General features: G+C 39.6%; 2 protein-coding genes across 3 annotated transcripts in view; both read left to right on the forward strand.

The window, feature by feature from the left end:
- The first annotated feature begins 5030 nt into the window (after positions 1-5030).
- On the forward strand, positions 5031-25679 carry LOC106549246 (phospholipid scramblase 1-like). Its single transcript, XM_087725411.1, has 9 exons — positions 5031-5136; positions 15130-15163; positions 16032-16187; positions 18053-18183; positions 18653-18695; positions 21593-21819; positions 23169-23330; positions 23972-24133; positions 24240-25679. The coding sequence occupies exons 2-9, from the start codon at positions 15157-15159 to the stop codon at positions 24288-24290; spliced, it is 939 nt and encodes a 312-aa protein (XP_087581537.1). The 5' UTR covers positions 5031-5136; positions 15130-15156; the 3' UTR covers positions 24291-25679.
- LOC106549224 (phospholipid scramblase 1) overlaps positions 5089-26637 on the forward strand; it is a 43699-nt gene continuing 22150 nt past the window's right edge. The window contains exon 1 of one of the 2 annotated variants that reach the window (XM_087725413.1): positions 5089-5136. The gene's annotated coding sequence lies outside the window, so the exon portion shown is untranslated. Of the gene's footprint in view, positions 5137-5531; positions 5652-26637 lie in introns of those variants that run through there. The other variant, XM_087725417.1, reaches the window with a different exon arrangement.

Genomic DNA, 26637 nt, shown 5'->3' on the forward strand with positions numbered 1-26637 from the left:
TCATATGGGTGCCTCAACTTACAGATGCAATGACCTACGAACAGAATTTCAGTCCCAATTGTATAAGACAGAAGGAGGGAGGGTGTCAGCTCCACGATATGACAACAACTTTTCCAATTTTGAAATACTAGACACCTGGATTTCTAGTTTTGTCACCTATACTTGCATCCATGCTAATGTCGTGAACATACTAGCAGGATTCACTTGGTTAAATAACTGCATCATTGGTAAGTTTCTGGTTTCAAGAACAATGTTAGCAAAAGACGAATTGCTCCTTAAGAATTAAAAGACCATCAATATAAATAATGCCTACCATGTACAATAATTAGTCTTACTAATTACTAATCATTCTAATAAATGAAAGTAGAGACTAGCAAGAATTGATATTAAAGAATATCAATTGAATTAAAGAAATAATACCATAATTTTGCTCTGGACACTAAAATTCAATCTAGATTATTTTATGGACTACACACTCTCCCTCTAAATTGTATCCACAATTTGACTGGATAAAACATTGTAAGGAAAATGTAGTTACCTAACTTAATGTTATCAGACCTGTGATTAAATCCTGGAGCATTCCATTATTAAAGTAATGTGCATTATGCTTCTTAATAACCTATCTTCTAAATGTCTCTCCTTGGTAACCAAAGGAAATCTGGAAAATAATTAACCCTTTGGCAACTCCTGTTCAGACTAGTAGGAAAACTCTGTTGCTTAATCAAAATTTTTCTTCCTTTCATTATCTCATTGTCTTTTGTTACTATTGACAATCTCTTGCTCCCACATATTTTATTTGTTATTATTTATTTACAGATTTATGGGCTCTTCCAATTTTAAGTGAGTGAGTTAGTACCTCTGCCACCTGTTCTAGCACAATTTTTGCTTCAGGACAGAAATGCCTGTAGAGCAGATGGAAAGTTCCATGTTTTGTAAATATTGTCTTTTTCTCTGTCAATAGCTAAAATCACTCAGAAAAAATGCAGATAGGGACATGTAAACCTATATTTTTCTTATCCTTAATACATTTTTTGCATACTCTAACAATCTTGGAGTTATATCATCTCCCAATGGAGTTGAAACAACTTGTGTGACCATCAAATGTCCTTCAGGATTAAATACTGTTGTTAAAGGCATTAAATATTATTTGTTACCAATTACCTTCTCAATTGTTTATTGTTAGAGTATCCTTCTAGTTAATAAATATAATATGAATAAATTTATTTTTCATAGTTTTAATTTTGGATGTTTAGAAAGCATAAGCCAATTTACTGTACAGGGCCCAGCAGAATTAGCCACTATAAAGGTCACAGTTTACAATAATATATATGAGATTGATTTTTAAATAAAATTATGAGATAGTCACAATTTGCACCAACTAACAATCAAAGCAAGAAAATTCTGATTATTGTGGCTTTTAATTTCATCTGAAAAAAAATTACATTTATCCTCAAAGACTGGCTCTTTGTTGAAGCCTTGACTACAAAAAAAATTAGTTACACATTTGAAGATTATTCCATTCCTCTCTAAATAAGTTACTGTATATTTCTCTCATGAAATACAACATGTTGCAATATTACAGATATGTTGTCACAAGGATTATTCTCTGCTGTCACATCATAATAAATAAATAAGACTTCCTTTGTAAGCTGGGGACGTGGTGGCTCAGTGGCTAAGACGCTGAGCTTGTCAATCAGAAAGGTTGGCAGTTCAATGGTTCGAATCCCTAGCACCGCATAATGGACTCCACTCCTGTGACTTGTTCCAACTTCTGCCAACCAGGTCATTCCAAAACATGTAAAAATGCAAATAGAAAAATAGGGACCACCTTTGGTGGTAAGATTGTTGCAGCAGATTGTGGTTTGTAATCTACTTACGAAAGATCAGGACTTGAGACCACGAAGGAAGAGAAATAGGTTTATTGGATGCATCGAGTTCAGCGTGTTCACACACCAACATCTGAACTGCCCTGGCTACGCCCAGGGCAGTGATTTTATACCTTTAATCAAACTTCGTCAATCAGAGGGTGTTTAAAGAGGCGTATTCATACAAAACGTAAAAATCCCTGTTCAGAACAGGGAAGTACATCTTGGAAAAATACAAAAGCAGATATTCATACCAACAGTTTTCTGCAACTTCTCTGTTCTATCTCTCCCCCCACGTCTGGCTTCCTGTGCCCCTCCTTTACAGAGTCTTGCCACACTGTTCAGCCCTATTTGTAATATGAGGAAGTTAAAAGTCAACTTTGGGACTCCAGGGCACTGGAGTAAAAGGCCAAACTAAAATGAATCTATAAGGTCCATTCTATTAAGACCACCTAACCTGGCCAGCCACTGGTGGGTTTACCTGTGCAACCCATGCTGTATCAAGATAACAGCATTCTGTGTGCCTTCGGCATTCAGTCATGCCGGCCACATGACCATGGAGGCGTCTTCAGACAGTGCTGGCTGTTCGGCTTTGAAACAGAGATGAGCACCACCCCCTAGAGTCGGGAATGGCTAGCATATATGTGCAAAGGGAACCTTTACCTTTACTTTTACCTTGGAAGCTATCAAAAGTGTAATTACTTCAACCTGCAGAAGGCACTAACCTATCCCAAGGAATACTCCTTTTAAGAACTGCTTCAATTTTTTTCCCCACAAGATTTCCTGGGTCATATCATATCTGTCAATCTACAGATCAACAATAAATGGTATTTTCTGTCACGTTACCAGTTAGTTTGCACAGAATATTACACAGCATGATGATGTGGAGATGTGATGTGAAACTAGCAGCCTTTAGCAATAAAAATATCACAAAAACCATATTATTTGCTTATTTAAAAGATGTATATACACTTCCCTTTTAAAATCTCACCCTAATTTTCATTAATTCTGCTAAAATTCAATTTCACAGAAGACATGGGCTACAAGCAAGCCTTCTATGCCAGCGATGATGAACCTTTTTTGGCTCACATGCCATAAGCAGGGGGAGTGCAGGGGGGAATCGTGCGCGGGCAAGCTGCATATATAATGCAATGCATGACCCCCCAAGTGTGCATGTGCGCATGTCAAGCGCCACCACCACCCCATTTTTTGCATGCTTTTTTCACTTTCCCCAGGCTCCTGAGTGGTTTAGTGGTTTAGTGGTTTATTCAACTTGTATGCTGCCCTATTCCCGAAGGGACTCAGGGCGGCTGACAAACCAGGAGGGAAGGGGCACAAATACAAAAAGAGTAAAAAGAGAGACAAACAGCAATACAAAACAATTTAAAAAGTCACAACAGGCACAACCAATTCGAGTGGGGGTGGAACTCAACAGCCCCAGACCTGCTGGAACAGCCAGGTCTTAACGGCTTTACGGAAAGCCTGCAGAATGGCGACGGTCCGAATCTCCATGGGGAGATCGTTCCAGAGGGCCGGAGCAGCCACAGAGAAGGCCCTCCTCCGGGTGGTCAACAGTCGGCATTGGCCGGCAGATGGAATTCGGAGGAGGCCTAATCTGTGGGATCTAATGGGTCTATGGGAGGTGATTGGCAGAAGGCGGTCTCTCAAGTACTCAGGTCCAATACCATGTAGGGCTTTATAAGTGACGACTAGCACCTTGAAGCGTATCTGGAGGCCAATAGGCAGCCAGTGCAGCTCGTGGAGGATAGATGTAACGTGGGTGTACCGAGGCGCACCCACGATTGCTCACGCGGCTGCATTCTGGACAAGCTGAAGTCTCCAAACACTCTTCAAGGGCTGCCCCATGTAGAGCGCATTGCAGTAGTCCAGTCTTGAGGTCACAAGGGTGTGAGTGACTGTTGTGAGAGCCTCCCGGTTCAGGGAGGGACGCAATTGGTGCACCAGGAGGACCTGGGCAAATGCCCCCCTGGTCACAGCCGACAAATGGTGATCTAAAGTCAGCTGTGGGTCCAGGAGGACTCCCAAATTGTGAACCCTGTCTGAGGGGCGTATAATTTCACCCCCCAGCCTGAGAGTTGGAATACATGGCCAATTTTTGGGAGGGAAAAACACAAGCCACTCAGTCTTGTCAGGATTGAGAGCCAGTTTGTTTACCCCCATCCAGACCCTAACATCCTCCAGGCACTGACACATCACGTCAACCGCTTCACTGAGCTGGCACTGGGCGGACAGATACAACTGAGTATCGTCCGCATACTGGTGATATTTTATCCCGTGCCATCGGATGATTTCACCCAGCGGCTTCATGTAGATGTTAAACAGGAGGGGGGACAGGACTGACCACTGTGGCACCCCATAATTAAGGGGCCTAGGGGTCGACCTCTGCCCTCCAACCAACACCGACTGCGACCTGTCGAAGGGGTAGGAGGAGAACCACCGAAGAACGGTGCCTCCCACCCCCAACTCTCGCAACCGCCGCAGAAGGATACCATGGTCGATGGTATCGAATGCCGCTGAGACTTTATAGGAACCTGGGGAGGGCGAAAACAGCCTCCCCACCCAGGCCCTTTGGAACCCCAAAAACCAGCCTTATGGGCAAACCAGAAGTTCGGGAACGGACTTCCGGCATGCTCCTACGCCGGTTTAAACCCTCCTGAGGCTTCAGGGCCAACCTTTCTGATCAACAAACTCAGCATCTTAGTCACTAAGCCACCACATCCTTTTTTTTTTTTTTTAAAGGTTACTCATGTCTTAATAGGAAATCCCAAATTATGTAACAAAGAATATGAAGATAACTAATGTTTCATTAAACAAAACTCAATCCTGGATTGTCCAATCATGTACTGTAATGAAGAAAGAAATCAGGGCATGACCCGAGCATTGTATAACTTTCCATAAACAACAGCTGCCTTGTCTTCAAAATGCCCTATGCCTAATTTGAGAACCGAAGCATTTCCGTCTGTCCAGGAATACCGGAAGTAGAAGAAAAGGAGGACCCTTTGTAGGACGCGAAGGTAACCATCCACAGGTGGACAACACTTCCGAAAGTCATATTCTTGTCACAACAAGAGTCCTTCGTTGTGTTTCCGTATCTTTTCGTCCTTTTTAAATCTGGTTTCCTGGTCCCCGCCCTTTCTCTGCTCCTCCTTGTTCTCTATCAGTGAAAAACAAAAGCGGTTTCAGTCTCTCGTCCAGTGAAGCATTTTAAGCAGTAAAGAAACGAAGCCGAAGTCAAGCCTGAATTCCCAAGGTAAGGCTCCCCTTCCGTTGAATACCTGCGGCCGAAACTATCTCAGCATGTAACCTGGATTGTTACTTGTTTTCGAAACATAAGTTTCCTCTTCCTTTTGGACTTGCCGGGCGCGCAGAGTCACTGTCATATCGAAAAATCTTAGCTAGGAGGATTAATAAAACCGGTTTCTTCCTCTAAAATGCGAATGAGAGGAAGTAGTAATAGCACTGACGTTTATTAGTGTCCCGTTTACTATTTATAGTTCTGTCTAATAAATCTTTATTTTCGCTTCCAGAGGCGGAGCGCTTGAAACCAGCGTATTGAAAGGGCTCATCCAGCCACTTCCTATCGGTCACAGGTTTAATCTTCCGAGCTTTTGGACTCGTGCTGGAGCCCATCCTTAGGGAACTTCTCTCATTCTGCTAGGATGGGCTCCAGCACGTTTCCGAAAGCTCGGAAGACTAAAGCTCCGGTTCCGACCCAGGTTGGAGCCTGCAAGATTATCCTGAGACGCTTCTATTTGTCTTAAATTCGTGAGTCACTTTTTCCCTCCACCCCAGGCTACAGAAACAAAAAACAACAATACCCACGTTGTAGCCGCGGAGTTTTATTTTCAGCGACGATGGGTGGCCTGTGTATCTCCAGGGATTTTGAAGAGGGGGGCGGGGAGAGAAGAGGCAGCATCCGTCAGTCTCAGCGCGTGTTTCATCTGATGAAGATGATGAGTATTTAAATGAAACAGCGTGTACGGAATCGTTGGCTCTGTAAGGCTGGGGGAAAGGGTTTTTGGAGTGTGGGTTGTTTTGAAAAGAGAAAAAGTTGCCTGGTGAGGAACTTCGTGAAGGGAAAAAAAAATAACTGGTCTGTATTTGATCTGTTCAGCCTCAGTTCCACCTTTTGCAATTATCGTGAATGGATTACGGAAGGACTTGCTGCTTCTGGGGGATGTGGTGGTGGTGTCCTTTTATGCATCTCAGGCTGATGCAATTCATGGAATGAATTAATCACATTTTCCCTTATAATTTTGCAATGGGATGTGCAGATTAATAAACTAGAACTTTATGTTTTGCTTGCCTTATAAATGGCACTGAATTATTAGCTTTTGAACTGATTTTCCTCAGGGCTAGAACTTTTTAGGTCTGTTTTTACATATTCAAATCCCCATAACTTTAACCTTAAACTGACTTCACCCATTCCTAAAAGGTCTGTAAGGGGTGTGCATGAGTGCACCATTCTCTACCGTCCCTGTCCTACTGTCCCCATTTATTCGCACCCATTTCATTCATATTCATGTTTATTCTTGTACCTAAGAGCTTGTAAATGATTGGCAAATCAAATGAATAAATAAAATAAAATAAAATAAAATAAAAACTAAACTGATAAAACTGAGTAAAGGAGAGGTAGCTAGTGCCTCTGGATGTCTTGGATTGCAGTTCTGAGAAAACCAATACCAAGTGGACAATGTCCAACTTCCTGTAGTTGTGGTGTAAAATATTCAGCCACCCCCAAAAAAAGTGCAGTACACGATCACCAAAAGTTTATTCAGCCTTACACTATTAGAGTAGCTATTGCAGACTGAACATCTTTTCATTGTTCTTTTGTTGACTCACAACTGAAGTCTTTAAGAAATGGTCTTTTGAGTATTATCTAGATGCTGGATAGCATTCCCATTTAATTTGTCACCATGCCTTTGTATGGTTAGCCACACCTTGGTTTACTGAATTAACTCTTTTGAACAATGCATTGAACCTGAAGAGGATTATATGATTCCTCAGCTACTAAACTAGATAGCAACATTTAAGACTTGCATGTTCTGCAAAATTGCTGTACGAGTTCTTATAAACAAACTGGTTCATTTCTAACTTGTGTGGGAGTTTTAGTTCTAATGCTTCCAGAAACCCCTATCCTGGGAAAGGAATCATTGAAAACATCTAATAGCAGATGCCTCCCACCTTTTGGAGAATTACTGCCTATCATTCTTGCCCCATGACCCTTTTATGACACACTGACAGCTTTATGCCAGAAGTGTATCAGAATTTCTCTTTAATACTAGACTTAACTCTTATTGAGTTAGTGCAAAGCTTTATTGACAAAATTGAGGTAAAAGGTAAAGGTTTCCCTCGCACATATGTGGTAATCTTTCCCGACTCTAGGGGGTGGTGCTCATCTCCATTTCAAAGCCGAAGAGCCAGCGCTGTCTGAAGACATCTCCATGGTCACATGTGACCACCATGATTAAATGCTGCAGGTGCGTGGAACGCTGTTCCCAGCAAAGGTGTTTTCTATTTTTCTACTTGCATTTTTACGTGCTTTCGAACTGCTAGGTTGACAGAAGCTGGAACAAGTAACGGGAACTCACTCTGTGGTGCAGGGATTTGAACCACTGAACTGCCCTCTTTTCTGATCAACAATCTCAGTGTCTTAGCCACTGATCCACCTCAGAAATAAAAGTGTTTAAAAGGAAACTGTGTAGAAGAGAAATATAGACTGAAATAGAATAATATTGAAGAGATAGGATAACTTCTTATTCTCCCAATTTCCTCCTAACAAAGCATGGAGGAGTTTGGTGGTCCTTGGCTTACAACAGTTCATTTTGTGACTATTCAAAGTTACAACGGCACTGAAAATGTGACTTATGACCATTGCAGCATCCCCATGGTCATGTGATTTACATGTGGATGCTGGACAATTGGTTTCTTATTTTTGACGTTTGCAGTGGGTCACGGTCATGTAATCCCCGTTTCCAACCCTCTGATAAGCCAAAGTCAATGGGGAAGTCAGATTCACTTAACAACGACGTTACTAACTTAAATTACAGTGATTTACTTAACAACTTTGATCTTTTATTGCTGATATTCCACTATGAAACAGCCCTAGAGATTAAGCTTATCTGAATGTTAATTAATTCAATTTTAATGACTATGAGAGCTGACGTCTAAAAATTTTTAATTCACAATAAAACCTTCATCTCCTCTCAAATTTATATAAAGAAATTAGGAATACAGTGCTTTCCACCCAGGGAAAAACATGCCAGGCAAATGATCATTACTACTCATCCAAGAGCCTAGTGACACCTTCAGGTCATATACCTTGGTGAAAGTCTCATTATTAAATCTCCCATTAATTTCACTTGGGAAAGATTTGCAAAATTCTAGGAAAAGGGCATGACACATGGTCATACAAATTAATGCTGAATTATCAAGTCTATCCGCTCTCACCAAGGAATGATATCAAATATTTCCCCCCCCAAAATAAGCTTATGTCACAAGTAAATGAATGAAAAAAGGGCCACTTCAGATAGATATTTGGATTGGCTTCAGAGACACTCCCATGGAGAGCAAGTTACAGTATGCCAATGAGTAATGATCCAAGCATGAATTATCATTGCCAAAGCATTCTACTAAGTTATGACTTTGACTTTTCTTTGGCTGTTTTTTTGTCTGTAGTTGTAAGAAGTTAGCCACTGATGTTTGAAAATCAATATGCAAATCCAGAAAATGTGTGTGAATTTATAAAACTGGAAAATTATAATATAGCATGATCTACTATTGTGGTTAGAAATTAGTGAAGTATACAGTATATCACATAGGGATGCGGTGGCTCAGTGGTTAAGATGCTGAGCTTGTTGATCAGAAAGGTCGGCAGTTTGATGGTTTGAATCCCTAGAGCCATGTAACAGAATGAGCTCCCATTACTTGCCCCAGCTTCTGTCAACCTAGCCATTGAAAAGCATGTAAAAATGCAAGTAGAAAAATAGGAAGGGAACAGCGTTCCATGTGTCTTTGGCATTTAGTCTTGCTGGCCACATGAACACAGAGCACTGTTCCCTCTAAGGTGCGCGGCTGCGCAGACGCGCACGTGGCAAGAAAACCCCACACAGCAGTTTCTAACTGCCGCGCAGTGATTTCTGTCAAAGCTTAGCAAGAGATGCAGCTACTAGGAGCTACAGAAAGTGGGCCAGAAAGGGTTCTTCCCTTTCTTCTCTAAATGAAATTCTCCACCTGACCACAGGAAAGTAAATAAGGAACAGGAAGTTTGTAATCCAGTGACTGGTTGGCCCAGAAAGGTTTCATCCCTCATTCTATAATGCTTATGGCTGTTGCAAGTCAATAAAAACATTTTAGCTTCTGCAGGGCTGGGCAAGGGAGAGGAGATCCAGTGGCTTCCCTGTAAGCAACTGGCCCCTTTTTGATTAGGAGGATTCTTGCAGATAAGTGAATTAAGTGGAATTTGTTATGATTTTAAAATGTACAGTGGGAAGGATTGCCTAATATAGCTTGCTTATTATTTGAGTGGTTAGGAAATCCTGATTCTGCTTTTCAGATGGTAAAACTTGCATGCTTCAATGCCAGAGTTTCTGAGCCAACGTGACTGGAGGAGGAATTCTGGGAGTTGAAGTCCACAAGTTTTAAAGCTGTCAAGTTTGAAGATCCCTGCGGGTTTTTTTCTAAAGGGTTAGGGGTGCGAGGGTCTTGTAACAACAGCTTTAAGATTTGCTTGCTTCAAATGCCAGACTTTCTGATCCAACATTTTGGTTGCTAAGCAGAAGCGTTGTTAAGTGATACTGATATTATATAACACTTTTAATTAAGCGGGTACCTTGAATAAACATAACTTTGAATTTCAAATAATAATGATTTCGTTGTTGTCTTAGGTGACATCTGTGAAAAAAATTCAGGTGCTCAGGCATGAAAATATGCTGCTCAAACACTATACTTTTCTGCTCACACTGAAAAAAAATTAGAGGAAACATTGCCACAAAGATGTCTTCGGGCAGCACTGGCTCTTCGACTTTGAAATGGAGATGAGCACCACCTCCTAGAATTGGGAATGACTAGCACATATGTGTGAGGGGAACCTTTCCCTTTCCCTTTACAGTATATCACAGAAGTGTGTAAGGTCTCTAACATCCACCATTTTGTGTGTCCACCAAATAATGGTGGACACACAAAATATTGACACTTTGGCCCATATTTGTACATTATCACTTAGGGATGGGCTCACTTTTGTTGTCAACAGTTTAGACATTAATGGCTGTGTGTTGCGTTATTTTGCGGGGACAGCACATTTACACTGTTATACAAGCTATATACTCATACTTTTCTTCAGTGTTGTCACATGAAAAGATATACTTAAATATTTACAAAATATGAGGGTGTACTCACTTCTGTGATATACTGTACACATGGGGGGAAATGTGCTGCTCCTTATAATGTAGAAAATTCACATGTTTATACTTCATGGTATGAACCAAAATTGAAGAATAGTTCTGCACATTCCTGAAAATGACCTTGAGGAAGTGAGTTGGAACTTACACAAACACAGAATTAAAGCAGCTGCATATTCTTTTCAGAAGTTTTAAAGAGTGCTTTAAGGAGTGGCAGTTGAATGTTGTATTTGTGCAATCTTTGAAGTTCTTTGTTCCAATGTTTTTTAAAGGGAGTTCAATACTGCTAAATAAGATAAAAAGATATGTGACAATATATAAATCTTACAATCTTAATCTGTATTCCTCGCAACAACGTTTATGTTTTATATTACCTTGGGCCTTAGTAAAATGTTATCTTCAGACATACAATACTCCAGTGAAACTAATTTACTATTCACACTTTGCCGTACATTCAGATATCTTATATCAGTGTGTTTTGACCTAGTTTTTACAGCAAAATTGGATGCCATCTGAATTGCTGCTTTATTGTCTTCATAAACAACAATAAGCTCTGGTATATGAATCCCCATATCAAGTAGGCGTTGTTTATAGCAAACCAAATCTGTACATAATAATGACAGACATGAAAATTCAGCCTCCATAGTTGATAGACTTAAATGTTTTGTCTAATAGACCGCCATCCAATTAGTGCTTTTCCCAGGAATACAACAAACCCTGATGTGGATTTCCGTGTAGACACATCTGTAGCAAAACTTGCATCAGCATATGCAGTTAAGCTCAGATCATCGTTAGGTTCTAAATGCAATGCCACCTATACACATGGAGGGGAAATGTACTGCTCCTTATAATGTAGAAAATGGACATGTTTATACTTCATGGTGTATGAACCAAAATTGAAGAATAGCTCTGCGCATTCCTGAAAATGACTTTGAGGAAGTGAGTTGGAACTTACACAAACACAGAATTAAAGCAGTTGCATATTCTTTACAGACGTTTTACAGTGATTTAAGGAGTGGCAGTTGAATGTTATATTTGTGCAAGCTTAGAAGTTCTTTGTTCCAATGTTTTTTAAAAGGGAGCTCAGTACAACTAAATAAGGTAAAAAGCCATCTGAGTAGAATCAGCCTTTATTACAAATGGTCTTCCAAATATAACATTTGATTTTGCTACTGGTTCTTGGAAGCATTTATATTTTTTTTTCCAGAATGAGTTGAAGACATAATCAAATATAGCATAGTATAAATCTTTATTACAGTCAAAGACCAGCAATACACATTAGTTTTTACAATATGTTAATATGTTAAAAAGTACTAACATTAAGATATAATTAAAAAGTATTGACATTAAAAGTGGAAAATAACATATATGTTCTCAGATTGTTCAGGTCACTCCCTGGTTTACCTGGATGCAAAGCCGATAAGTATGGGAGTAAATACAGTGGCGCAGAATTGTTAGAGATATGTCCAAATAATTGGTACAAGATAATTAACTATACTTCTATAACCATTTTTTTTCTTGCGGACATTGCAACAGCACAGAACTTTGCCACTGCATATGTGGTAGCCGAGTTTGTGTCCTGGAGGAGAAAGCCTAGATAAAAATTGTCTGCCCCCCCCCTCCCCCCCCGGCAATCTCTCTAATAAGGGGAGAATATGTGCAAGCTCTACAAGCTCTGTATAGTGTAATAGAACATGTGAATTATCTTTCACTTCTCCTTTACCACATATACAAAACCATTCTGCAATAGGTGTTCTCTTATACCTGCCCTGGAGGAGTGCTGAAGAAAGAATGTTACATCTGGCTCTGAAGAAAGCTATTCTTTGTTTTGAGAAGATCAGGTCATTTAGATATCTTGCTGATTCCCACACACCCTGTTTGATTCTGTCCCTACTGTGGAGATGCAACCTATTTAGTTCTTCTTGGAACTCCATTCTATTAATTACTACTTGCTTTGCTTGATCAAAGCCTAGGGACATTAAGAATACTGGTGAGAGCCCATAAGAGCCCAGCTTGTGATCAATTGCCTGTTTCCAGGGGGAGGGGAAATTGTCAGTCAACATTAGTGAGGACAGTCCCTCTGGAAAGAAATGCATTTTAAACCAATGAATGATCATCATCTTCCAGGCTCTTACCTGAATTTGAGGCATGCCTGTCTCAATTCTTAACTGGGCATTTGGAGTTCCATTGGGTGCAGCTAAAATGACTCACAGAAATTTGGTTTGTATGGTTTCTAGTAAGTATTTCTTTGCAAGGATTCCTGTTTGTGGCCCATATAGAATTTGTGCCAATGTTTTGGCCTCAAAAAAATTTAAATCAGCAGGTACTAACTGACCTCCACCTGTATAAAAGAAATGTTTAATTGCATTTGAGGACCTATTGGCTACTTGCAATGTGAGATCCAGATGTGCCTTCCATGTCCCTTGAAAGTAGAAAACCACCCCAAATATCTTAATGTTCTAAGCTGTTCCAAACTATGTCCTTCTATTTTCCAGGAGTATTGACTTGGTCTTTTAGCAAAAACTAAATTTTTTGATTTATCAAAGTTAAGGACCAGCTTGTTTTGCCTGCAATAGCCAAGTGTTACCCTAATTGCTCTCTTCAGTCCAACAGGGGTTTGTGAAATGATAGCGGCATCATCAGCATATAAGAGAATTGGCACTTTGGGTTGTGCTAGGTTAGGAGGATGGAAATCAGGGTTCTGTAAGAGATCAATCGGGATTAATATAGAAGTTGAAGAGGGAGGGGGACAGGATGCATCCCTGCCATACCCCTTTTTGTATCCTTACTGGGCCGGTTAAACTCCCTTGGGGATTGCACCTCACTTTCAAGGTGGAATTGGCATACAATTTTTATAATGAGGAAGATATAGATAGTGGTGCATTTTAATTTCTCCCAGAAGGTGATCCTGGATATTGAACCAATGGCCTGCTTAAAATCAAGGAAGGCCACAAAAAGAGAGGATTTTTTAATATGTGTATTTTTGTACTAAATGGTGGCATACCAAGATATGATCCACCTTAGAGCTTCCTTCTCTAAAACCAGCTTGTTCATCTTTGATTATCCCCCCCCCCCGAAATTAGCCAATCTTGAAATTTATAATTTAGGTGTTTGGCATACAGTTTACTAATAACACTTAGAAGACTAATGGGTTTATAATTGCCTGGGTCATTTCTATTACCTTTTTTATAAATTGTTATGATAATTGCTACTCCCCAATCTCTAGGCATATGGGCTGTTTTATCTATAAATGTAAAACAGTGATGCTAAAAGTGGAGCCCACCAACTGGCGTTCTTTTTGATTATTTCTGGCAGGACATTATCAGCTCCCGGTGCCTTATTTAGGGCTAAAATCAACCAGGATATCTCTTTTGGTGTAACAGGGGGCCAGTAAGGAGTTTCGTCCAAACTAGCTTAGCTCTCCTTGGTTACATAGTCAGGATCTGTATAAAGCTCCCTAAAATATTCTTCCCAGGGTTGAATCGGAACCTGATTTATTGGGGGGTAGGGGAGATTTTCCCAATCCCCTGGTGATATACCCAAAAAGGGATGTATTTTTTGTCCTGACTGCCGTAATTAGTCTATGCCCAGACTCCTTCAGAGCCGCACTATTCTTTTCTTTTAGAGGGTTCTTATATAGTGCTTTCAGCTGATTTAAGTAGTAAGTGTGATCCTCAAAGGGGGCAGTTTTACTTTTGTATTCCATATTATATATCCTTTTTAGTTGCACACAATCTCTATCGAAACATTTTTTGTTCTTTGAAACCCATCTTTTGGAGTGATCTAGTGATCTGTAACTAAATTCAAATTTAAAATTAAGGATTCAAACTCATCTAGGTAAGATTCTCCACACTTATTTCTTAGTAGAGATATACGTAGCTCTATGGTTTCAGGGGCTAACATCTATTTGGTAATTTCCTTAGCGTTTTTCTCGTTCCATTTAATTTTTACCTGGATATTTTGAATCTCTAACCTGGGTAGATAGGCTGTGCCTGCCCTTAGAGATTTCTGGTGCAATGTGAGAGTAAGGAGTATTGTATTATGATCGCTTTCCAGTCGCGAGTCTACCTCAATCTTATGTAAGAACTTCAAGAGGTCATATGATATTATCCAGTAATCAACTGTGGATTTTCTTCCTGCTCCCCGATAAGTATATTCTGCTGGAAAGTTGTCCCGTTAAGCATACAAAGATCCAAACATACAGTCATTTGTCTTACACACAAACCTGCCCGATTAGCTTTAGGGTCTTTAAATTGTCTGGAATGCAAAGATTCTCGTGTTACATTTTCATCATAGTGAATCTTAAAATGGTTAAATAATGCTTGATCACTTGGTCTCATTCTAGCGTTTAAGCTCCCCCCACTATAATTATTTCAGCTTTGGGGAATTTGGCTGAACAGCCAAGAATAAAATCTTCTATGCTGTCCCAAATCTTGTTAATCACATTATTCTTATTAAGTGGAGGAATATAGATATTAAAAAGTAAAATCTCCACCTGTTTAAGTAAGAGTAATGTAGTTACAACCTATGGCTGGAAAGGTGCCAGCGGTACACATTTAAATTGCAAGGATGTATTAACTAATGTCACAATAACTGCTTTAGCTCTCCCCCCCCCTTTGCTTGGGACAACCGGGATTGAGTTAATCAGCCTTTATTACAAATGGTCTTGTCAAATATAACATTTGATTTTGCTACTGGTTCTTGGAAGCATTTTTTTTTTCCAGAACGAGTTGAAGACATAATCAACAAAAATGGAGTGTGAGTAAAATTTAACTACTTTAAAAATTGGAAATATTTCCTTTGTGAATCATCAATGTATCTGTCCTTCACATTTTTTTTTCCAGAACGAGTTGAAGACATAATCAAGAAAAATGGAATGTGAGTAAAATTTAACTACTTTAAAAATTGTAAATATTTCCTTTGTGAATCATCAGTGTATCTGTCCTCCACATTTTTTGTCTTTTACAAGTAGCCCTCGACCTATGGGAACAATTGAACCCAAAATTTCTGTTACTAAGCAAGATAGATGTTAAGTGAGTTTTGCACCAGTTTGTGACTTCTCTTGCCCCAGTTTGTTAAGTGAATCAGTGCAGTTGTTAAGTGAATAATGCAGTTATTTAATAAAGCTGGCTTCCCCCATTGATTTGCTTGTTGGAAACCTCCCAGGAAGGTTACAGATAGTGATCACATGTCCCTGGGACAGTGCAATTGTCATAAATACATATCAGTTGCCAAGTGTCCTAATTTTGATCATGTGACCATGGGGATGCTGCAACAGTCATTGGTGTGAAAATTGGTCATAAATCACTTTTTCAGTGCTGTTGTAGTTTCCATCCGTAAAGAAATGATTGTCTTTAGTGTCCTCATCATATGCTTCAATACAATATGTACTGCTTTGGATATCATTAAAATCAATGAAATCACTTTAGTTAAATTATTAGTTAAACTATGAAGTTTGACCTATATCATTTAAACTGTTGTGGAAGATATTACATTATACCAAAGGGTTCTATAGAGAAATTTTAGTTAGAAACTTAGTTTTACAGTAGGTTTTTTTTATTTTTATTATCTATTAAAAAATTGCCCCATGTAGAAAATTGAAAATACATATATATGTTAAGAATGGTTTTGCTGGAACTAAACCCACTTGCTTTATCACTTATGGGGGAAAAACTATGGCAGTAGACTGACATTAAGCATTTCATCCATCCATCCATTAGATTAAATACTTTTCTTGTTCTTCTAGCTAAGCAACCTCTACCTACAGAGCCACCTCCAGAGTATCCAGGTTATCCAGACCAGGGATATGTTGTCCCAGGTTATCCAGGTACCCAGGTCCAAGTTGGAATCCCCCAGCATGCATCTGGATTGCCTCAATACACATCTCCATCAACATTGCCAGGTAGGTTGTTGAGACATCTGAAGCTTTCTTGGTCCATTAAAGCAGTGGTCCCCAACCTTTTTATCGCCGCGGACCAGTCAGCCTTTGATAATTTTACCGTGGCCCACTGAGCGCGTCGATGACCAGTGCTAGTAGTGTAGCCTTGCGCAGGCGCAGTTCAGTATGGCTAGCGTAGATAGCGTAGCACAAATTGCGCCTACGCAAGGCTACGCTACTAGCGCTGTCTACGCTAGCCCTACGTAGCTGCGCAGGAGCTTTTAGGTTTTTTTCAGGAATCGGCCAGCTCTGAAGCGCTGAAAAGGAATGAGAAGGGCGGCGCTGGACACAGGGGGGCGGTGGGCCGCTGGTGACGTCAGAGTGCCACCAGCGGTCCAGTAACACCCCTTGTGCCAGTTAGCCCTAATTTGCATACAGAAAGAAACTATGGCCCCCGGCCGCTGCAGCGATCATGGCCCCCGGCCGCTGCAGCGATCATGGCCCCCGGCCGCTGCGCGGCCCGGTGCCAGGTACTCCACAGCCCGGCACCGGTCCATGGACCGGGGGTTGGGGATCACTGCATTAAAGCGTTTGTTGCACAAGTCCACTGATTCATTTACACATTTGACAAGAGGGTTGGGAATCCTGTTGAAGATTTTGAGAGTGGAAATGAGAGTGGTATGCCAGTATGAAGTACCCTAGTTTCATCACAGCTTTATTAAAAGAACTTTAAAAATTGGTCATACGGCTGCTGAATTTCAGAAATGGCGATTGGAAGACAACAAGGCCTTAATTCTTAATCGTTCTTAATAGGCCACAACCAGGGGTGAAATCCAGCAGATTCTGACAGGTTCTGAAGAACCGGTAGTGTAAATTTTGAGTAATTCGGAGAGCAGGCAAATGCCATCTCTGGCTAGCCCCAGAGTGGGGTAGAAATAGAGATTTTGCAGTATCCTTGTTCTGGAGTGGGAGATTTTGCAGTATGCTTCCCCTGTCATGCCCACCACGCCATGCCCACAGAACCAATAGTAAAAAAAAAATGAATTTCAACACTGGACACAATGCCTCAGCATTAAAGCCAAATCTAGATTTTTTTTCTTCCAATAGCTCATGGTTTTGGACATTTTAGGAAATAATAAAGCTGTAGTTTACATTAGGAAGTTGAAAACACTTCTTGCAAAAAGGCAAAGGAAAACTGCTTACCATTATTATCAAGAAAACTAATGTAGGTATCTATGATATCACTCGGAATCAAGATTGACTAGGCGGATTCTTTACCTCTCTCCCCTCTCTTCCCCCACACCAATAACCCCAAGTTAAAAGGCAGGATTTCTGCTTCTAAGAATAAAACATACGCGACCTCAGATGGGATCTTCCTTTTCTCATATTGTTGAAATTATATTTTGTGACATTTTATCTAGTAGTTCATTCGATAATGTTAGAGTACTTTTAATGGTGGCAAATCATCTGCAACATCAGATAGACTGAAAATTTATGGCTTACTGAAGTTTACAAAAATGCAGAGTATTTGGATGGATGTAGGAGAGTTAAATTTGGACAACACATATTCAAGTAAATTACCAATTCTCCTATCCCACCAAAATGAACAATGCAAAACACCACTGATTTCCTAAAACATTCCAGAAAAGAATGCAGGACAGGTTGGGAGCAGGCAAAGTAATGTGACTAAAATCCAAAAAAGTGTTTATCTAAATTTTTCATGACCTCCAACCATGTATCTACATAATACCATACTGTATAACATAGAAGATTACGTTTCTTATTTGATAAACCAATGCAGATATTTATATATTTATAATGTTTGGTTATCCTTGGCTTGTTAAAACAGAATTTGCTTATGATCTCTTTGCTCTTTTGAAACTTGGCAGTTCAACCTAATGCATTGTCTTATGGAGCTCTCCAAGCTGTCAGTGCTTCCACTACAGCTGAACCTGTGGTTTGGATGCCAGCTCCACCAGTTCCTCCCAAATGCCCACCTGGATTAGAGTATTTAAGCCAGGTATGTTTTTCCTATGCTCCTTTTACAGACAATTATAATATTCTAATTCTCTCCCCTATTTAATAGCCTCTAATTATACTTGATTATACTTTCTCTAGTTCCTGGCAAGCAAATATGGAAATTTCCAACAAGCCCACAAAATGTATTTATTTCTATTGCATTATTATAGCCTTCGTGAATCAATGTGATTCTACTGAATAATGATTAAATAAATTCACTAGTGAACAGTGAATCAAACAGATGTATTAATAATCCTATTAATAATCAATTATAATGAATATTTATGTTAATTATTTATTATTGAATCTAAATTCAATTTTTTGTATTTAATGAAAATCTATTCAATACAGAGAGATAAAAAATATAAAGGCATCTTTTCATATATGCTATGATAAAACAGTGGCTGTTGAAAATGAAATAGTTGTAATCATTTCATTTTTAATATTGTATTTTTTTACCATTATAACAGATGGATCAGGTAATAATTGACCAGCAGCTTGAGATCATGGAAAGTATGTATTTTGTTATTATTCAAGAAACATAATTGAGTGTTTTGAAATTTTAATATCTTGTATTTCCACTTTATAAATTTTAGATGGTGTATAATATAAAATGCTAATTATGTGTTTAGTACACACAAATCTACATCAAGAAAATTCCACAATACTTTTATTCATTTTCAGCCCTATACATGAGCTGTAAGATTTGTTGTTTACAACTGATATTAATATACCATGACTATTTATTACACATATTTTTTCCTACTGGAAGATGATTAATATAGTGTGAATTGCATGCAACACACTGCTTGGCAGTATTCATGTTGTATTTTACGGTATGGGTTAAAAAAGTGATCAACTATTAAACCAACCATTAAAAAATGAAGTTTGTAGTTTGTAAAATGTAGCCTAAAGACTAACATTTAAAAATCATCAGAATTAAAATTCAAGTCCAATTCTCTTCAACCATTACCAAAAGCCATTCGGGAGAGTGGTAAGTACCCACCTGTATAATTGCACTCCATTAAATAGATAAATTTGGTTCAAGTATAAGTGTATTCTAGAGTGACAACATTACCACCAAAAGATGGGATTGTACTTCAACAATATCTGGAAATGCAACTTACTGTTATAAAGGAAACAAGGCTTCCAGGTATTGTTAGACTAAAAACCCAACTTTGATGTTGGCTTAAAACCAACCTCTGCTTTAGCATTTCACGCCATAAATATTAGAAGACATAAGAGAATATTGAAGATTATTTAGAAAGAGAAGGTTTACAGAAGGTGCTCTAGATATATAATTTAATCAAGAGTAATCATGAGTTGATTTCCGCTCTTATATTATTTCTATGAGTTGTAAACTCCAAGGGGAAAGAAATGAAAATAATCTTTTCTTTACAGAAATCCCGGTTTATTTGACCATCCTTTATGAACAAAAATAGCTCTCCTTTTTTATGATTAGCCAGTTTGGCTCCAATTTACTATTTTATAAAGAATGACAGTAGGACAAATCAATATAGGACAATAAAACATCACACTTAAATGAATCATTTAATTTAGCAAAGAAAATTGACACAATATTGTAAGTTTCACCCAAACAGTATCTAGAGAAAACAGTATCTAGAGTGAAAATGACAGGTGGTCTCAAATCTTTCACTTACCATAAAATAAATTAGGAAAGTTATGACCCATTAACTGTTCAAAATGTATTTATCATCTAATCTTACCTTTGCTTTTTCTCTTTTGAAGGCACAAATATCACATAGCATATTTATTTTCTAAGACTGTTTTAGGCAATTGTGATCCAAACGTTCTTTTGTAATGAAAGTTGATGCTAGGGGCTTAAGGATGTCAATTTCCTGTTTACTGATTTTTAAATGAAATTACTGATATGTTTTTTTTTTAAAAAAAGATCGAGTAGCAGATCTGGTGAATACCAGGGGAGGTGTTTGTAGATGTGCAGACACTCCCACTGGCAACACATTGTTAGATGCTTCTCCATATTCTTTCACTTTTTCCCCTGACGATGATGAATTTATTGTCATTTCTTATTGCAGTGATTAACCAGTTATTTGTCACGTCTATTAGGAAAGAATATTCAGACTTGAATTGGGGAGTCCTTAGTGCTCTCTGAGCTTGGTTGTTGTCTTGCAGAGTTTTTGTTACCCAATTAGGGAACATTTTCAGTGCAAGAAAGGAGTAGGGTTTTCTATCTGTTTATATGTAGTGGCTTGCCCTATAAGAGTTGGTGTTTGGTATTTCCTTGATTGGCTGTTGTCTACTGTTTGTTTGTTGGTGTTGATGTTGATATAAATCCCTGCTTTTCTGGGTATTGATTGCTGATGAAAAGGAAGAAAAACAGTTCTAGGTTTTTTGTTTCCTTTTTATGTTTATTATTTCTCTTTTGCATGTTGTGTAAATGTTATTTATCTCCATCAGTCTGTTGCTAGCTGAGTTGTGTGAGTGCCAAGCTTCCAGCATGCTTTGATTTAGGTTGCTCTAGGATGCTTATGGTTCCCCAATTGAACCTGCTTTGATAGTCTTCTATCTGTTTTCATACATCAAGGTTGTTACACGCTTTAATTGTATGTTATGGAAGATTTCTGTTTTTTCTTGGGCTACTGCATGCATCTATTAACACAAAGATGAAATTTCTCAAATTTCATTCTCTCATGCATTTTGGATGCATTCCATACATTAGCCAGGCGATGGCGAACCATTTAAGTGGAGGGAGTGCAGGGGGGGGGTCATGTGTGGGCGTGCTGCGCCCATAACGCAATGCGTGCACCCTCCCCCCAGTGCAAATGAACGCACTATAGGGTTTTTTTGCATGTTTTTTTTTTTGCCCTCCCCAGGCTCCAGAGGCTTTATAGGATCCTGGGGAGGGCAAAAACAGCCTCCCCCGCCCTCCGGAGGCTTCATGGACCTACAGGAGGCTTTCTGGAAGCCTCCGGAGCAGTCAAAACCACCCTCCGAGCAAACCGGAAGTCCATTCCCGAACTTCTGGTTTGCCCGTAGGGGCGGTTTTTTGCCCTCCAGAGGCTTCAGGGAAGCCTCCTAAAGGTCCCTCAAGCCTTCAGAGCACTCAAAACGACCTTCCAAGCAAAGCAGGGGGATGGGGGGGCTCTTTTCACCCTCCTATAGAGCCTCTGGAGCCAGATGAGGGCGAAAAATGGCCTTAAAAAAGGGTGAACTCAGCTGGCCAGCACACACATGCAGTCACGTACCCTGACAAATGGCTTCACGTGCTACCTGTGATACATGTGCCATAAATTCGCCATCACTGCATTAGCCCATTTGAGGTACCTTAGTTCAAAACTGTTGTCCTATGATGCACTGTCTTGCACATTTAGTAATATATGACTTTGACACAGATCTTTAACTTATCAGTGTTTCTTTTTGTTTTTCAGTGATAAGTGGTTATGAGACTTGTAATAAATATGAAATAAAAAATCCCATGGGGCAGTGGGTATACTTTGCAGCTGAAGAAAATGATGACTATAATCTCCAGCGTTACGGAACTTTCAGATCATTTACCATAAAACTCTATGACAGTGCAAACCAACCGGTCATACAAGTGTCAAGGGAGTTCCATTGTGTCTGTTGCTGCTGTCCTTGTATTTGCTGCCTACAAAAGGTAAACTCAACCCTGCTGCTCATTTGGATTGTTTTGTTCAATAGTTCTGCGTGTCACTAGAATATCAAGTTACATGCAACTTGAACTCCTCTATAAGAGCTACTATGGTATAGCTGTTAAATGCTGGAATATATTAGGGAGACTCAGGTTTATACATACCCTAGGGGTATCGAATATAAGCTACAAAAAACTGTTTGAGTATTAGGTAGAGACAAAGAGGTTGAGGAAACCAAACTCTTTATTGTCATCTAGTGGTGGTTAAGAGTTTTGCAATCCAGATATACTAGTGTACATAAGGATATTCATTCAGTGATTTTGAGCAAGTCAACCTCTTGTTGCTTGTAACTTCATACTAACATAAAAAGAAAACAAAAATCAGAGACATACAATCCAAAAACAACATATTAAAAATATGCAATTTGGGAGTCCTCCTGGATCCTCAGCTGACTTTAGAACATCATTTGTCGGCTGTGACCAGGGGGACCTTTGCCCAGGTTCGCCTGGTGCACCAGTTGCGACCCTACCTGGATCGGGAGGCTCTTCAGACAGTCACTCACGCCCTTGTGACCCCAAGACTGGATTATTGTAACACGCTCTACATCGGGCTGCCCTTAAAGAGTGTTCGAAGACTTTAGTTAGTCCAGAATGCAGCTGCACGAGCGATTGTGGGTACACCCACATCACACCTATCCTCCGCGAGCTGCACTGGCTACCCATTAGTCTCCGGATCCGCTTCAAGGTGCTGGTTGTAACCTATAAAGCCCTACATGGCATCGGACCTGGGTACCTGAGAGACTGCCTCCTGCCGATTACCTCCTTCAGACCGATCAGATCTCACAGGTTAGGTCTCCTCCGGATTCCATCTGCCAGCCAGTGTCGGCTGGCGACCCCCCAGGGGAGAGCCTTCTCTGTTGCAGCTCCAGCCCTCTGGAATGACCTCCCCGTGGAGATCCGGACCCTTACTACCCTCCCAGCCTTCCGCAAAGCCACCAAGTCCTGGCTGCTCCAGCAGGCCGGGGGGCTTGTGAAACATCCAGCCCCATGGAAATTGTGAATGTTGTGTTTTTAAAGTGTTGTCTTTGTCTTTGTCTATTCATCCCCTTTCCCTTGTCTATTGTGAGCCGCCCGGAGTCCTTCGGGAGTGGGCGGCATACAAGACAAATAAATAATAATAATAATAATAAATAATATTCTGTTCCCTATTAACAATTCCCTTTGATTATTCATTGTCTTGTTTTTCCACGTGCTTTCAATTCTAACTATTGTAAAAGTTCCTGTTAACATGTCTGAATGCGAGACAAAATGCTGCTCTTTTTTCTAATTCTGGTGCATGTATTTTTCCCTTAAAGCTTGAGGTTCAAGCACCACTAGGCACAGTCATTGGATATGTTAAGCAGAAGTGTTACTGCTGCAAACCCAGATTTGTTATCCAGAATGAGGCCGGAGAAAACATTGTGAAATTGGTTGGACCTAATTTATGCAACGTTCGTTTTAGGGATGTTCCTTTTGAGGTAAGATGACATTCTAAACTCTGTCTTTGGCCACCCTTCAGTGTTGGAATATAATAAGTTTAAATATTGATAAACCTATGATTTTTCCTATTCATAAAAGCAGAAATAGGATTGCTGCATATAGTCCTCCCCATTATTTTCTTTTTTTTCTTTGTAGCCAAGGATTTTATATGCCCAATGTGAAGTCTTGGAGAAAAACATGATAATAATTTAGAAGACATATTGGTGGATGGTGCTCAATGCTTTGTTGTTATTGTTTATTAAGCTGATATGTATTTAGCATTTCTGACGAGGATGCTCTTAAAAGTAATTTTTTTAGAATGATGTCATAACTATTACAAAATTATCTCACATTCCTGTACTGAATCTGAAGGGGAAAATTTAATACATACTGTAAGTGAAAATATCATATTTAAGTCAGTAAATGAATCACAATGTGTGAGGCTGCACACAAACTCTTCTCATAAGACCTTCATAGCTAATGTTTTATGTATCAATAGAATTCAAATTCTAATTTCTCTGAAATGTCACATTTAAGACTATGGTGCATTTTTATCCTTATATATTACAAAATGAAGAAATACACAAACAACTAGTTGAAGTAACTTTCTTGAATATTTTTTTTACTTGTTCACAATCAGATAAAATCTTTAAATCAAAAATCAGCAATTGGAAAAATTACCAGAAAATGGAAAGGAATGGCAACAGAAGCTGTATCAGATGCCAGCAACTTCATAATCCAATTCCCAATGGATCTTGAGGTTAAAACGAAAACCCTTGTGCTTGGAGCTTGCTTCCTACTGGTAAATCTCTTGGTAGTCTTGTTATAAATTAAGATTGAAAAAGTCTTGCTTCCTAACAAGGAATGATCTGGAGTTCATCTAAATCATGTTTGTTTTATTTCAATAGGATTTCTTGTTTTTTGAACGATCTGGACCAAGGCCCCACGATCAGAGATAACCAGATGTATACCATTTTTCCTGACTTCAGAAAAAATTCAATACTACTGCTTTTGTTTCTTATCTAGCGGTTAATCCAGTGGTGAGATTCAAAAATTTTCACTACAAGTTTGGTGGGCATGGCTAGGTGGGTGCCATGTGACTGAGTGGGTGTGACTAACGTGACATCACTCATGCCCATTCCCACTAAGTCACATGCCCCCTCACCTAGCCACACCCACAGGAAAAGGTAGGGACCTTTTTTGGATTTTTAGGTATCTACCCTGGCCCTCTCTTCACTAGTTACCCCATTTCCCCATTTCCTCCCCCCCACCTCTTTGGTTGCTTACCATTCAGGGTGGCTGGTCCAGTCCAGAAGGCAAGCTGACTGGATTTTTTGGCACCCCCCCCCCCCAGCCAGCCACCGCTGCTGGGAAGTGGCTGGCTGGCAAAGAAGCCTCCCACCTGCCGCCTCTTTGCATACTGGCAGACTTGCAAGGCAATGGGATACGCGTGCACGAAGAAGATGGTGGCAATAGGATCTGCTTTTTCGCTGACTGGTGGATTTTTCAGCGGCCTGTGACCAGCTGCCGGCCTCTTTGAGAGCCAGTATGCAAAGAAGCAACACAAGCGAGCGATGAGCGGATGGGCAAGGTGAGCAACTGGCAACAGGGGGATTGGTTCGGGGGCATGGCTAGCCAGCCATTGCTACCAGTTCGCTGAACTGGGCATAATTTCTGCCACCAATTTGGGCAAACTGGTGCGAACTGGCTGAATACCACCTCCGGGTTAATCTATCACTTGCTTATATACAGTACCCTCATATTATGCAAGCAAACAGATTGTGGACTCTTATGACACAAGAAGTGTTACTCTACAATGGTGTTTCACAGCCCTGGCAACTTTAAAATATACGGATTTCAACTCCCAGAATTTTCCAGCCATACTACCTGAAGAATTCTATGAGTTGAAATCCATGCACCTTAAAGTTGCTAAGCTGAGAAACACTGCTTTAGTATATATAATATATTATCAAGACTCTTTTACAACTGCTCATAGTACTTCTAGAGGAACTCTAATGATATTTCCAGATGAAACATCATACAACTAACTAGAAACTATAGAAAGAACAATTTCCTTTTCTTTGGTGCCTTGATGGATATCAACATTTTAGAGTGGGAGATGGAAAGTGGGGAGGGAGGGATGGAGAGGATTGTATTTTATAGCTGTCAAAAATAATGTAAGTGTAAACAATTCATTTTGGTTAAGTATAATTCAAATAAAAAGCTGAATAATAATAATTCCACTGTAATATATATTGGCTTTCAAATACTTGTAAGATTCAATAAAACATTTCAGCACTTTTCTTTATTCACTACATGGGTGAATAAAAATAAACTGATTTAATGTATTTTTATCCTGTTCTTTGTGTTTGCACTGACTAACTCAATGTATCTAATAGCAAGTACAAAAGTTCAAGATTAAAACAAATTTTGAAAGCTGTAGTTAAAAGCTGTATGAAGCATATTGGCAGTTCTTCTAAAGGCACTCATAATTGTGCCTGATGGGTCTCATAGATGGGCCTCTGAAAGCAATGGGAAGGGCCTCTCCCATCACCATCCTGCACAGATTAACTCTGTAGCCAAGACCCTCATCTCCAGAACCAAACGCATAGCTGACAAAGACTACCTGAAAACGGAATTACACACTCTCACAAACGTATAAATCTCCAACGGATTCCAAAAAAAAAAAAAAAAAAAATTACCAACCTAATCCAAAGGGAGACTCCCCCCAAGAATCGAGACGCAGAACAGGACAACAGCATCGCCCTCCTCCCTTACATCAAAGGCACCACAGATAAAATCAGCAAAATTCTCCACAAACACAATATCAAGACAGCCTTCATCACTGACCCAAATTAGCCAAAATCTTAAGAAACCCCAAAGACAAAATCCAACTAGAAAACCAAGAAATCTATGAAATACCATGCAAAATCTGCCCTGCAACATACATAGGACAAACTAACAGGAGAATAAATGCACGAATCGCAGAACAACAATATGTTGTCTTTGTCTCGTTTCCCCCCTTTCCCTTGTCTTTTGTGAGCCGCCCGGAGTCCTCCGGGAGTGGGCGGCATACAAGACAGACAGACAAACAAACAAACAAACAAACAAATAAATAACACAAGAACGCAGTAAGATAAAAAGAAATAACTTCCTCCCTTTTCCAGCACCTTAAAGCTACAGGACATGAAATTAATTTTGAAGAAACCAAATTAATCTCCAAAACTGAACACTTCAACAAGAGAATAATTATGGAAGCTATCGAAATAGAGAAACACCGCCACATGAATAAACGTGACGATGCCT

Source organism: Thamnophis sirtalis, unplaced genomic scaffold (assembly GCF_051295495.1).
Source record: "Thamnophis sirtalis isolate CommonGarterSnake01/CBP01778 unplaced genomic scaffold, rThaSir2_p1.2 scaffold_11, whole genome shotgun sequence".
NCBI lineage: Eukaryota > Metazoa > Chordata > Lepidosauria > Squamata > Natricidae > Thamnophis > Thamnophis sirtalis.

What these genes read in the sequence shown, in the direction of transcription:
- LOC106549246 (XM_087725411.1), top strand. An exon ending in ATCTCCATCAACATTGCCAG is followed by an intron (nt 16,188 to 18,052) that starts GTAGGTTGTTGA and finishes GAAACTTGGCAG; the next exon opens with TTCAACCTAATGCATTGTCT. An exon ending in GCAGCTTGAGATCATGGAAA is followed by an intron (nt 18,696 to 21,592) that starts GTATGTATTTTG and finishes TTTGTTTTTCAG; the next exon opens with TGATAAGTGGTTATGAGACT.